The sequence below is a fragment of the Astyanax mexicanus genome, chromosome 4 (genome assembly GCF_023375975.1).
Source record: "Astyanax mexicanus isolate ESR-SI-001 chromosome 4, AstMex3_surface, whole genome shotgun sequence".
Lineage (NCBI taxonomy): Eukaryota > Metazoa > Chordata > Actinopteri > Characiformes > Acestrorhamphidae > Astyanax > Astyanax mexicanus.
The window spans coordinates 18,326,729-18,340,558 of NC_064411.1; the positions used below are offsets into that span (position 1 = coordinate 18,326,729).

Genomic DNA, 13,830 nt, shown 5'->3' on the forward strand with positions numbered 1-13,830 from the left:
CTGATAGGTGTTTAAACTAAATATATTTCGAAAATCAAACAAAATAATCTATTAAAATGTATGTATGTGGTGTTTTTTTTTTTACATATGCCAAGTCTGTAAACTACTTCACATTTTATTAACTTAATTACACCTTTAGCGATAAGATTAACATCTACATGCTCAAGTATCAATTTATAATGCTTACCATGAATTAATGAATGAATAAATTCATAAATAAATAGAGCCAGAACACAATAATTCGCATAGGCTAACTAGCAGTTTATCTTTCTGTAATCTAGATAGACTGGGAGATATAAATAAGTAAAATACAAACATCAACTAGAAAATAATGTTCTTTGTTCTTGAGCAGTTGATATATAAACTGTGCATTTTATGCTTTGTCAAATTTAGTATTACGGGGTGTATGAGGCATTTAAAAAATTTAATTTGTTTACCATTATAACAAACCTGTTTGGGTTATATCCATTATATGGGGTGGTGGTGTGGTCTTTGACCATTTGTAGTATTCCTCAAGCTAACAAAGAGTTTATTAATAAAAAAACATTTATTTTTGCTTAAGATACACAGCAGAATGTTTAGAAATGGGAACCAAATACCATGTCTCTAAATGTGGTCCTGTATCAATATGCTACTAACCATTAAAAATAAGGTACAACACATTTATCAAAATACCAGTTTATTTTCTTCTCAGAGAAAGCATGAGAGCAAAAAGCAAAACAAAAGAAAAACATCCCTCTCAACACACAACCACCCAGCCACTCCCACCCTACCTCACCCCACCTCACCCCGCCCCACTCCCACCTCACCCCGCCCCACTCCCACCTCACCCCGCCCCACTCCCACCTCACCTCACCCCAACACACCCCACCCCACCTCAACACACCCCACCTCACCCCACTCCCACCCCACCTCACCCCAACACACCCAACCCCCCCGACACAAACACCCACCACAACACAAAAACCCACCCTCCCCAACTCAAAGTACCCCGACACAAACACGCAACCACCCACCCAATTAAAATGGTAGTCACAATAAATAAACATTCATACAGATATTTCAAACACAGGTAACTGTTTTTACCTTCTGCTGTAGTTAGGACCAGAAAGAAACAACTCTTCAGCCTCTTGTATAGTTATTCCCTGTAGTGTAGACATGGCTTGGGTGATGCACTAACAAAAGGGTTAAAAAAATTAAATATAAATTATAAAACTGCATTATAAAGATTCAGCACTGCAGTGCAGTGATTAGAAGTGATTAGCAATGGTGGTGGTGTATGAGGTGTTAGTGCATGTTGTGCTGGTACAGTGAGTGGATCAGATATATCAGTGCTGCTGGAGTTTTTAAACACTGTGTCCATTTATTGTCTCTCATTCTATTAGACACTCCTACCTATCTGCACCACAGTGTATATGTAAAGTCAGATAGAAGCTCTGAGTCTGTTGCTGCATAGTTGGTGCTGTCAATACTCTAGTCCTTCATCAATGCTCACTGGATGTCCACCGCCGGTGGACTATTCAGGTCAAGCAAGTGAAACTGAGGTGTTTAAAAACTCCAGCATTAGCGTTAGTGTCACTGCTGAAAATGACCCAATAACTGTCTGAGAAAATGTATTGTGGTTATCATGGTCTCACAGTACTACTCTATTGGATTTTAAAAAAAGATACATTTGATTAAATTTTTTATGTAACTTAAGTCACAACAGGCTATTTAACATTGTTAATAGATATTTACTGCATACCTAGTAACCTTACCTCTGGGAACAAAACATCCAAAATGAACTGCACTTGATCCTCAATGTGGAATTCTACTGGTGCAGATTTCAGGACATCCTGAAGATAGAAAAATAGGGAGTCCTGTTCTTCCTCCGAGTCCAGGTACACTGGCACCCGTAGAGATGATCCCTTCTGGATTCTGCTGAGCCACTTCGAAGGCTCTTTTCCACAGAGTACACCCTTAGGTCAAAAGGCAAAGTGCCAAAAGCACTTCATCAAAACATGAGCAAACATTTAACATTTCTAGTTGAATGTCAAAAGTAGTTTATGTTAAAAGTTTTGGACTGTAAATCCACATTAAAAAAAAAAAAAAAAAAAAAAGTCCCCCAACACATGGTGACAACAAGCATGAATTATAAGGCCTTTTGCTTATTTGCTTATAACACTGTAATGGTAAAACAATGTGCAAATTGTAAATAACAAACATTGTTAATGTGTGACAAACATACCAACAAATGTTGCCGGACTCCATGGTCTTGTACAGCAAAGTCTACCAGCTTCTTTTCTTGGGCTGTGCGGTTGACCATGGTTTGCACATGAGGTGGAATGTCTGAAGTGATTGACCTAGATACCCTAAAAAGTGGCTGAAGGGTCCCTTGCAATAGCCTGCTAGCCTTGTCAGTCCAGAAAGCAAACCTCTGGCCATGTCTGTTGAATCAAAAAACTTAATCAGCAGGTAATCAAATGAAATAAAATGCAGAAAAGGCATGAATACTTTAGCAGAGTGGCCTTACCCTTCAATCTGAAATCTTTCCATCAGTAGGATGCACCACCACTGGCGGATTAATGGCACATCATTCTAAAACATATATAACAATGATCAGACAATTGGGGTGGGGTTTGAAATATTTTTTTCTATATTAATAGATGCAACTGACCTCTGTGAAGATAAATGGGGTATTGGTGCAGATACAGAGGGCATACTGTAAAAAAAATAAATCTCTCTATTATACCCAATAACTCAAAATGCTGCTTATCACAACTTAAAAGGATGCTTACAATGAGTATAAGGATGCCACAGTAGTTCCCAGAAGTTTGTTGAGGGAAGTGCTGGAAACAAAATATTAAATATTACTGTTAAGTAAAGGTGTTGAACCAATAGAAACAGATGTAGACAAGTGCTTCACTAAAGTAAGCTTAGGTTCCCCCTTACTGAGTTACTGCCAAAAGCCATTAATACATGAAGTAGATGTGCTGAAGATAGAGATTGTTTCAAATTGTGTAAAATAGACAGAAAGTCCCTAGGTCTGGACAAGAAAGAATGTATGGTGGAAAGAAGACGAATGAATATAGCAAAAAGTATCAACTGGTGGGCTAGTCATGGCTCAGTTTCCCAAAATCACAGTAGAAAATTCTCTTCAAAAGAAAATATCTATAGTCTTACATTACATTTAAACCAACTGATGTCCAGAGTTTTATATAACCCAGTAAGAAAATAAAGAAAAGGCTTTACATCAAAACTTCTGCCGGTCTTCTCTGTCCAGGGTCTTGGGTCAATCTGGCCTGCAATATGTCTGCACATAAAATGGAAAAAAAAATAATTATGGACACACACTTACTGAAACCTATAGTCATACAATTGTTCTCCATGGTCTAGTTTCATAAAATGAGACCTAATCCTACAGCCATCGAACAAGGCTTCTGCGTAAACATAAAACAAAAGAACAAAGCTATAAATAAGCAGCCATAGAACAAGGCTTTTTGTAAATCATCAGCCATAGAACAAGGCTTTTTGTAAATCATTAGCCATAGAACAAGGCTTTTTGTTAATTTTCAGCCATAGAACAAGGCTTTTTGTAAATCATGAGCCATAGAACAAGGCTTTTTGTAAATCATTAGCCATAGAACAAGGCTTTTTGTTAATTTTCAGCCATAGAACAAGGCTTTTTGTAAATCATCAGCCATAGAACAAGGCTTTTTGTAAATCATCAGCCATAGAACAAGGCTTTTTGTAAATCATCAGCCATAGAACAAGGCTTTTTGTAAATCATCAGCCATAGAACAAGGCTTTTTGTAAATCATCAGCCATAGAACAAGGCTTTTTGTAAATCATCAGCCATAGAACAAGGCTTTTGTGTAAATCAGCAGCCACAGAACATGGCTCTTGCGTAAAATATTATTGGTAAAAGCCACTGAACAAGGGCAACTTTTTCCTCTCTCTTAACCTAAATATCGTTTTGTATGAGTCATCTCCAAAACCACCAGGGAGTACAGAATCTAGAAAAATGATCTCTCTCTCCACAACCAGTAAAACCTGCAATGGACATATTTCAAAATGATAAGCTAATCAACAAACTTCATTCTAAAAATCTGAATATCTATTTTTTGAAACTGTAACTCAACACATAGCAAATAGTGATCCAGTTGATTCTGTTGCATACTCCATGCAGGGAACAAAATCGCATCCTTGGAACACAGATTGTTCTGGTGTAGAGAAAGAAAATGCAACCATTCAACTACTGTGCATTGTACAGAAATCATTGCATTAATGTGCAACTGTCTGTCTGTGTGTGTGTTTAACTTCACTTTACCGGTAAACTTGAGAGTGGGTCCACATTCATCGTTTTCCATGTGGGAACCACATACATGTCAGCAATGTAAACATCTTTCCCCTATTTACAACACAACAAGATTAGCAAATGTATACAAGTACCCATGAAGAAGTATACAAAATAACAATGTTTGAGCTTCTGTAATTAATTACATGTTTTTGAGCAGCTTCTCTGATGATCTTAAAACATGCATTCCCAATCTAGACGTAATAAAACAAAATAAAGGCATAAATTACACACAAAAAAAAACTATTTCTGTGCCTTTGAGCAAGCATGCTGCAACATGAATATACTTACAGTAGACTCCATGCACTGATTTAACCCAAGACTCCACAAGTCCTCACGTGTAAGACAGATATTGTCATCTTTAACAATCAATTCTGCTGCTGGAAGGCTTTTGTCCAGGACATATTTCAACTGCAATTAAAAGAGTTAGCAAGGGAGGGGGGGTGAGAATGGTGTGAGAGTGTAAGTATGTGAGAGATGGTCTGAATATACGATTGCAAAAAATTATTGGTAGTGTCTAACAGTGTGTGAAGGAGAGTGAAATTTGGAATGGGCTAGGTGGAATCATCCCCTACCAGTTTTTCCTGGAGAGGACCCAAGTCTTTTTCCCATTTCTCTCCAGAAAAAGCATAAGGATGGTCTGTTGCTTCATCAGGTGTACCATACTCATGGTCCTGAAGTGACACACATGGAACTGCTCCATGATCTGAAGAGACAATAAAAAAAATTAAGTCTAATATTAATAAAATAAACTTTACAATATACACCTTACATGTCAACCATTACAAAAAAAACACTACTTAGCTCTTACTTTCCAACCTGTAGAAAGGCCTTAGCCGTGAGACATTGATGCAACATCGAGTCCCATTATCTTTCACCATCTGCCACACCCTTTTTAGAGATACTATCCACAGTGAAAGGACCTTTGTGGCGGTCAGCAAGGGTGTCTTTTCTCTGTTTTATATTGAAATCTTGAGAAATCAAGACCTCATCGCCAGGACTGATTGTGCTCATTAGCTTTCTCTTACGGTTCCTGTAAGACTTTTGTTGTCTTTTCTGCGCATTTTCAATGTTGCTAAGCACCTGAAAAAAAAAAATTACACTTTACTACATGCCATTGAATTAAAAAAAACTTCTGTGGTCAGACTACATGAATTTGGACCTAACCTTCTCATTTAAAATTTTCATTTCATTTACTCGGGTGTCAAGATCATCTTCTGGGTCAGCAATTTTAAAGTCTTCTCCCATGGGACAGGCGTTCATAACCTCTGGCAAATGAGGGTGCCGATGGAAGAATAAGAAATACGGGGTGTGCCTGGTTGAAGACTGGTTAAAAACAAATTAAGTTATCAGAAATAAAACATTATATATCGATTACATTATATATCGACCATAATGAATGTATAATGAATACCCACTTGCTTAGCAGTGTTAATACCATACACAACTGCAGGTAAATGGATGTCCCAATCATTATGGCTTTCATTTACATACTTCCGCAATACACGTTTGACATTTTGATTTGTTCGCTCATCCTATATATATAAAAAACAACAACAATTAAAACATTTCCTAATTTTTTTTTAACATTACAGGGAAATGTCAAATAAAATTATGTTGAAAATTACCTGCCCATTTGTCTGAGGGTGGTAGGCACTTGAGACAGCATGTTTGATTTTCAGAGTTGCAAAGATGTTTTCATTCAGCTGTGTGCAAATCATCAAAAAGGAAATACAGTGTGCATAGCAGAATGTCAGAAAACATGTGTGCTAATTAAGATAAATATCAATGTTAAGAATTCACATTATACTAGACTTTTACCTCATTAACGAACTCTCTCCCTTGGTCAGTAATAATTTTCTTGACCATGCCGAACAAGTAGAGTGTCTTTATGATGGCTGCTGACACTTCAGTTGCAGTCTTATTTTGCAGTGGCTCAGCAACAACCCACTTTGTATATAAATCAGTCATGGTCAACACATACTTGTTTTTTTGACCAGTTTCTCGCAGTGGGCCAATTAAATCCAGGCCAATCACCTCCCATGCAGCCTTCACCTAAACACATATTTTCCATTACCTTTCAAAACATTTATTTTCTCTATTAAACAAAACAGAATTTGGAATACCTTAATAGAATGTAACACTGGTGTCCCCGTCTTCATGGGGTCATTTAGTTGGCAGCGGCGACAACACTTCACCTAAAAAAAACAAAAAAAAGAAGAATTAAGTTGGGACAGTGTCTAAACATGTACAAAAAGTAAAATAAAATGCATATCATAAATACATATTAGAACAAGGGGTGTGCTATATAATTTCGTGCACAATAATATTTGTCGTTACATTACTTTGTTTTTGTTACACTATTTTTATACAAAATCAGAATCTTGGTAACTATCTATGAAAGATTTCTTTTGTTTCTACTGAATAAATAATATGAGGCTGAAGTTGGTTTGATATTCGCAGCTGCCGCTTCACTGAACCACCGTGAACTAAAGGGAGCGTTCACAAACTGTTCCGCATATTATATTTAACACCTCACATATCAACACTGAAGGAGCTATAATGAAGAAAAGCAGTACAGCTGTTTATTAACTATGTAAATATACATTATGTTATAAAATGCAATTTTATATACACGACCTTCCACTTATTTTCTGTTCTAGTGTAATTCATTCATTTCCTAAGTAGAAAACATCTTAAATAGAGAATTAGCCTCCTACCTTAAGGGAAAACCTGGCATTAGCCTGGCCAGAGCTAACTGTTAACTGTAAAATATTTATTTTAATTACTGAATATTAAATTAATAAATTTTATATATAATTTAAAAAATACAATAATATTTTAAAAGCCGTTGCGCTCAAAAAAAAAAATCCAGTGTGATTTTAAGAATTTTTTCATCTTGGGCCAGACCAAATACTGATACTGATAAATGATATGAAATTCTAGTCTCCTATTTTAAGGAAAACCTAGAATTAGCCTGGCCCGAGCTGATTTTATACTGTAAAATGAATTAGCAACATAGCATACACAGCCATAATGCAGCAAAAATTTAATATAAGCTGATGGTCCAGTACGATTTTGAAGGATATTTAATCTTGGGCCATGCCAAATACACATGATATAATGAGTTTTAGTCTTCTACTTTAAGAAGAACCTGAAATACTTTATACTTTAAAACGAACTGGCAACATGGCATACAAGCTATAATGCACAAAAATTAATGAATATAAAGCCAGTGATTCCAGTGCGATTTTGTGAATACTAGAACTCTTCATCTCATGTTTATTTGTTCTGGTCCAAAATGAAAAAGTCCTTCAAAATCATACTGGAACGTCAGCTTAATATTCAATTTTTGGTGCATTATGGCTCGTATGTCATGTTGCTAATTCATTTTACAGTATAAAATCAGCTCGGGCCAGGCTAATTCTAGGTTTTCCTTAACATAGGAGACTTCAATTTCATATCATGTGTATTTGGTCAGGCCCAAGATGAAAAAAAATTTTGAAATCACATTGGAACATTAGCTTTTTATTCATTTTTTGTGCAGTATGGCTCACAAAGGTTTTTAAAATATAATTTTATTAAATATTTTTTTCATTATATATTAAATTGTTAATTATATATTCAATAATTAAAATAAATATTATACAGTATACAATTAGCTCTGGCCAGGCTAATGCCAGGTTTTCTCTTAAAGTATGAGGCTAATTCTCTAGTTTAGATATTTTCTACTTAGTAAATGAATGAATTACACTAGAACAGCACGTTAAAGTAAAACTGGAGAAAGTAAGTGATGGAAGGTAGTGTACATACAACCAAACGAATCAGGAGCTGCGAATATCAAACCAACTTCAGCCTTGTATGAATAATACTGTAATATTTATACTAAATAAAACATTTATATGTACTGTGTTGCAGTTTTACGCTCTGGAAATAAATAAGAAATTGTGTTATAACTTCACAACATACCCACTCAGTTACATCTTTCATTAGGGTAGGCCAGAAGTATCCAGCAATCACCCTGTCTCTCGTGCCTCGTACACCGTTGTGGTTGCTGGTGCCGGAGTTATGGCACTCCATCAAAACAGACCTTTTTTCCTCCTCAGTACAAACAACTAGTCTCATATACGTTTTATTTGGTCCAGTGTAAAACAATCGGTTGTCTGCCGAAAAAAAAACACGTTTCATATTTAATTACTTATTGATATAATAAAATACTCCGAGCTAAATTAGCTAGCATAGTTAACCTAGCTATACTAACTAGTTCACATAATGGGACACTTCGCTTCCTCAGCTAACGCAAACCTTTCTAAAATATGATATGATTTTAACTTACCTTTTGCTATGAAGTTTTCAGACACACGCCGCATTTCCTTGCGCATTTTTTTGTTGCATGGTGGAGTAAATGTTCCACTTAAAATGTACTCTTTCAGAGCTCTGTAAAAACGTAAGTCCTTCATTTTGAAACCGCGTTTTACAAGCTGTTTGCGACAGTGTGAGCGAAACCACAACTTGGCATTGCCTACCTGATCTGTGCCCCTGCTCAGTTTGCAATGCGCATGCGTGCGCATGCGCGGAACAAATCGGGCAGGGGGTACAGATCGGGTAGTGACAAGCAGTAGAACCAAAACTTTTGCAGCTCAAAAACCAATCCTGCTTTAGAGCGAGGATAGGACTGCCTACCTAACTATCATACAAATGCAGAAATACAGAAATAAATAAATTAATAATTGTGGCAATAAATCAATAAATAAATGTAGAAATGTTGAAATAAATGAATGAATAAATAAATGAAAAAATAAATAAATGCACATATAAATGAATAAATAAAAATAAATATAAAAAATTAGAAATGTATTTATTAATTTAATTATTTACCTATACAATTATTCATGCGTGTATTTATTTTTTATATATTTATTTATTTTTTCATTTCTATGTGTATTTATATATGTATTTATTTATTTCAACATTTATTTATTTATTCATTTATTTATTTCAACATTTATTTATTTCTACATTTATATGTGCATTTATTTATTTATTTATTTATTTATACGTATGTAATTTTTGGTCCTCCATACTGTAATACTTAAATATATAAATACATCTACATTAATTATAAGGAAAATGTGTTGATTATAAAGATTAAAATAATATAAAGACAATTAAAATAAAGATAATTTAATAATTCATTGATGTCTCCTCCTCAGTAAATTTATATCTTACTCCCTGAGAGCATTACACACCCACCAGTATAGTTTTTCTTATTTATATTTTCTGAGTAGGCTCTAAAAGCAAGTTATACCTTCTCTACACATATTTAATTGTACGCTTGTTTCTATAGATACAACTATCAACTAATAGAATCAAAGTACAGTAATAGTTTAATGTTAAATATGTTTATTGCAGTCATATTTACAAATATAATGCTGTTATGTTTTTTCTTTTGTATGACATGACCATTTTAAATTCAGCATCACATTCTTGAAATAAGTACTTGGAAAATTGGGCACCAGCAGAAGCGAAAGTAGGGGCAGCAACATTAAAACATATTAATTTACTGACAATAATAAAATGTATCTATGATTCTCCTATTTCCTTTTTTTGCCAATATAAAACATGAATAATTTAATTGCTCTGAAAAGCTCCACTATTTTACTTAATGTTGTTAAATTCTCCTGTTGTGTCTAACAGGACAACTGTGTGTGTGTAATTTAATTTTAAACTTTTTCAAGTAAAACATTTTTGTCTCTAGTATACTAATATACTGCATACACAAACAACTTCTAGTGTGATTTTACAAATTAGAGAAATGTTGACTAAAGCTTATTTGGTAGTAGTGAGTGTGTTTATATAAAAATGTGCTAGCTAAGTTAATAACATACACTTTTAACGAAGTAGCAGAGTGTGCAGGAACGTATTACTGAACTCTGGAATAAACAATACAAATAAAGATTTTTTTATATTAACTCACAGACACAGCACCATTTTATTTAACTAAAAAGCTAGCTAAAACAAACATTACACAGTGACTTGTAGAGACACACAACCACTAAGTTAACCTAGCTGACTAGCTAGCTAATGTACAACTCTAAACAAAAGTTCTGTGGAAGCATTTAGGTTAGCTAGTAAAGACCAATTCGCTAGCTAACTACCAAATTGGTTAACTAGCAAGCCTAAATGCTTTTACAGTATGTATGTTTGTAAAAGCATTTAAGCTAACGCTAGCAAACTGGCTGGTTTCTATCCTAGCTAGCTAACTGTTTATAGCTTAGCTAACGTAAATACCGAAACAGTACTTCTGTTCTGGCCTTGTACACTAGTTAACAATTTGAATTTCAAGTAAAAACATACTTTTTGGTTGTCTGTTAGTAACTGTTATAGCAACATTAACATTTACATTAACATGAAATGTGTTTAATGCTACATTCTGAGATAATTTAGCTTCAGATAATATCACCTTGATATGCTGCTAAGTTAGCTAGCTTAGCTAACTGAAGAGGCAACACAGATAGGGTTATAAATCATATTTGACGGCCAAAATATTTATTAAGTCAAAATAAATTATATTTCAAAAAAGGTACGTAATACTTAGTTAGGTTTGCTACCTACCTACAAACTTCAAAGGTTTCAGGATAGCTGACAGTTGAGGAACGTTGTAATGTTTGAGGAATCCGGGCGCCAAGTGCTACGAGAAACCGCACGGGTTGAACTGGGCTGATGCGCAGGGGCACCAAGGTAAATATCATCTAAATTCATTTACACTCTAAACGTGATCACACGTTTGGGGTGTGCGCGACGGTTGGTTTTGGGGTCTAGGGATGCTGATCGTGTGTGTGTGTGTGTGTGTGTGTGTGTGTGTGTGTGTGTGTACTATAACAGGCTCTGTGTGTGTGTGTGTGTGTTTGTGTGTGTGTACTATAACAGGCTGTGTGTGTGGGTGTGTGTGTGTGTACTATAACAGGCTCTGTGTGTGTGTGTGTGTACTATAACAGGCTGTGTGTGTGTGTGTGTGTGTGTGTGTGTGTGTGTACTATAACAGGCTCTGTGTGTGTGTGTGTGTGTTTGTGTGTGTGGGTGTGTGTGTGTGTACTATAACAGGCTCTGTGTGTGTGTGTGTGTACTATAACAGGCTGTGTGTGTGTGTGTGTGTGTGTGTGTGTGCGTGTAGCAGTACTATAACAGGCTCTGTGTGTGTGTGTGTGTGTGTGTACTATAACAGGCTCTGTGTGTGTGTGTGTTTGTGTGTGTGTACTATAACAGGCTCTGTGTGTGGGTGTGGGTGTGTGTACTATAACAGGCTCTGTGTGTGTGTGTGTGTGTACTATAACAGGCTGTGTGTGTGTGTGTGTGTGTGTGTGTGTGTGTGTGTGTGTGTGTGTGTGTTTGTGTGCGTGCATGCGTGCGTGCGTGTGTGTGTGAGGAGCAGCATAACAGCGGGAGTAAGTATTCTTACTGACAGGAGTCATCTATAACTGTAAATAAAAAGAAAATATACAAGTCAGCTTTGGTAGAAAAGTGCTAACAGTAGGGACCAGTCAGTTTTCCACTTTGTTAGTGCAGTGCTGGTACAGGGTCGTCTGCCGTATTTGAGCCAGGACACACCTGTGTTCAGAGAATCAGCAGGTTAGGTGCGACAGTCGTTCACCAGCACCAAAACGACTGCTCAGTGACACTGATGTAGAACACTCAGAAAGTGACACTGGGCCAGCTGTGGGCCAGAAGTATTTTTCTGCTTGCGACTCTAAACCAGCAGTGCCGACTTAGAAACGACTCCGGGCCAAAGTCGCTGGCTATCTGGGTAGCTAGCTAACTAACATTATCTACCGGTTATAAAACGCTTGCAACTTTAGCTAACTAACAAACATTAGCTACCACTTAAAAAGAAAATGCCGGTAACTTTACCTAGCTAGACATTAGCTATCCGGTAAAATAAAGCACTGATAACTTTACCTTGTCAGCTAAGTAACTGTTTTTGAACAAAAATTAACCTTATTCTATTCTAGGATATTTTGGTAGCCTCACAAAACTGAAATCAGGTTCTTGTTTGAGTTGTTTGTAATGTCTGTATTAAAACTAGTTTTGCTGGGAAATACAGTTAAGCGTTTGTACTTTATGATAATATTCTGACTGAGAAAACAATTCTTAAAACATTATTTCAGCCACTGACAGCATGTTTTATACTAGCCTAACAAACACAATCAGTGGATTTTAGAAACTTGACTGTAATATCTGTACTAAAACTAGTGTTGCTGGGCAATTTTTTTTTTTTTTTTTTTTTTGGTGGGATAATCAGTTTTGTGCTTTATTAAAATATTCTGTCTATTCCCCTAGTATAAAAAAATGCTGCCAGAGAATGAAATAATGAATTTGTTTATTATGCTACTTTTATTAAACATTACCTAATATTGTTTGACATTTATATATTTACCAACATATTTAAAATACAGATGACATTTGCAATAAGTGTACATCAATTAACAATATGTACTTTTTTATTTTCTTTTTACTGTAGTGGTTACTGCGGTTAACACTAAGCTGCAGCATAGAAATGCACTGCTGCTCAGATCCAGTGCATATATGGCAACAACATATAAAACCGCCTACTGTATGGCTTAACACATGATTTTCTATAAAATATAAGATACAATTCTTAAAGTGTTATTTTAAATTGTCTCTGCATTACCAGTAGAATCTTGTCCCCCAAAAATACACATTAAAATACATGTACATGAGCACATTTCACAAACATAAAAATACAACAGAACATGATCAGAAATATATTAAAATATGAATGAAACACATACCTGGATGACAATATGTACTTTTCTTACTTCCTTTTTACTGGAGAGACTAATGCAGTTAACACCGAGCTGAATAAATAAATAAAAATGTATCATTAATACTTAATAAATAATAATAATAATAATAATAATAATAACAGGATTATCTGATATTCTGCTGGCACAGACAGTGGAGGGAAAACTGAGCCTCGTGTTAGTCTCACTTAACTTCTAACAGAGAAGAGAGAAATAAGCTCATAAACTCTTAACTATGACCTAAATCAGTGAATTATCTACAAAAACACTTTTTAATCTGTCTTATACTCGAATTAATAGCAGTATTTTTAACTTAAAACATGTTTTTAACCACTATTTATTCATAAAACACGGAGCTCAGCACCTACCCGCAGCACAGAAACACACAGACCGCTGCTGAGGTACGGTGGCTCAGAAAGACCAAACGTAGCGTAACTGCAGTTCACCACTAAACAGCAGGGGCCGCCAAAACTTCATTTAACAGCATTAAAGTGCCTTATTTTATAAAGTTCATCTAAAACAAATGTATTTTATTACTCTGTTACACTTACAACAGTAATAAACGCTGTAAAATGATTAAGTTATGCTTCAGTTCATTCTTAGAAGACAAGTTCAGACATTATTAACCATTAAAATACATTAAACAAATGACTCAGATCATCATTAATTAAC

General features: G+C 35.3%; 1 protein-coding gene across 7 annotated transcripts; it reads right to left on the minus strand.

The window, feature by feature from the left end:
- Positions 1–956: 956 nt before the first annotated feature.
- On the minus strand, positions 957–11,975 carry LOC111193889 (gypsy retrotransposon integrase-like protein 1). Of its 7 annotated transcripts, XR_007438647.1 has the most exons (19): positions 10,952–11,975; positions 8,673–8,773; positions 8,306–8,499; positions 6,463–6,534; positions 6,158–6,391; positions 5,965–6,042; positions 5,755–5,871; positions 5,504–5,662; positions 4,912–5,419; positions 4,628–4,747; positions 4,483–4,530; positions 4,310–4,390; positions 3,232–4,202; positions 2,778–2,828; positions 2,657–2,701; positions 2,513–2,577; positions 2,228–2,426; positions 1,758–1,958; positions 957–1,175 (listed from the first exon to the last, which is right to left on the minus strand). XR_007438647.1 is itself a non-coding variant. In XM_049477552.1 (9 exons), exons 1-9 carry the CDS (start codon positions 11,086–11,088, stop codon positions 5,204–5,206), a joined length of 1,308 nt encoding a protein of 435 aa, XP_049333509.1. In that variant the 5' UTR covers positions 11,089–11,975; the 3' UTR covers positions 4,873–5,203. The 7 variants fall into 7 exon arrangements, 1 of the variants encoding a protein (XP_049333509.1); XR_007438646.1 differs by having other exon boundaries at positions 2,513–2,828; positions 4,912–5,042; positions 5,148–5,419; XR_007438645.1 differs by having other exon boundaries at positions 2,513–2,701.
- Between the last annotated feature and the right edge of the window lie 1,855 nt (positions 11,976–13,830).

Bases quoted from the DNA above. Each gene is read 5' to 3' on its own strand.
- LOC111193889 (XM_049477552.1), bottom strand. From the start codon at position 11,088: ATGATATTTACCTTGGTGCCCCTGCGCATCAGCCCAGTTCAACCCGTG. The intron at 8,774-10,951 runs GTAGGTAGCAAA...ACGTTTTTACAG, and splicing joins GAAACCTTTGAAGTTTGTAG to AGCTCTGAAAGAGTACATTT. The intron at 5,420-5,503 runs GTTAGGTCCAAA...TTTTTTTTTCAG, and splicing joins TGAAAATTTTAAATGAGAAG to GTGCTTAGCAACATTGAAAA.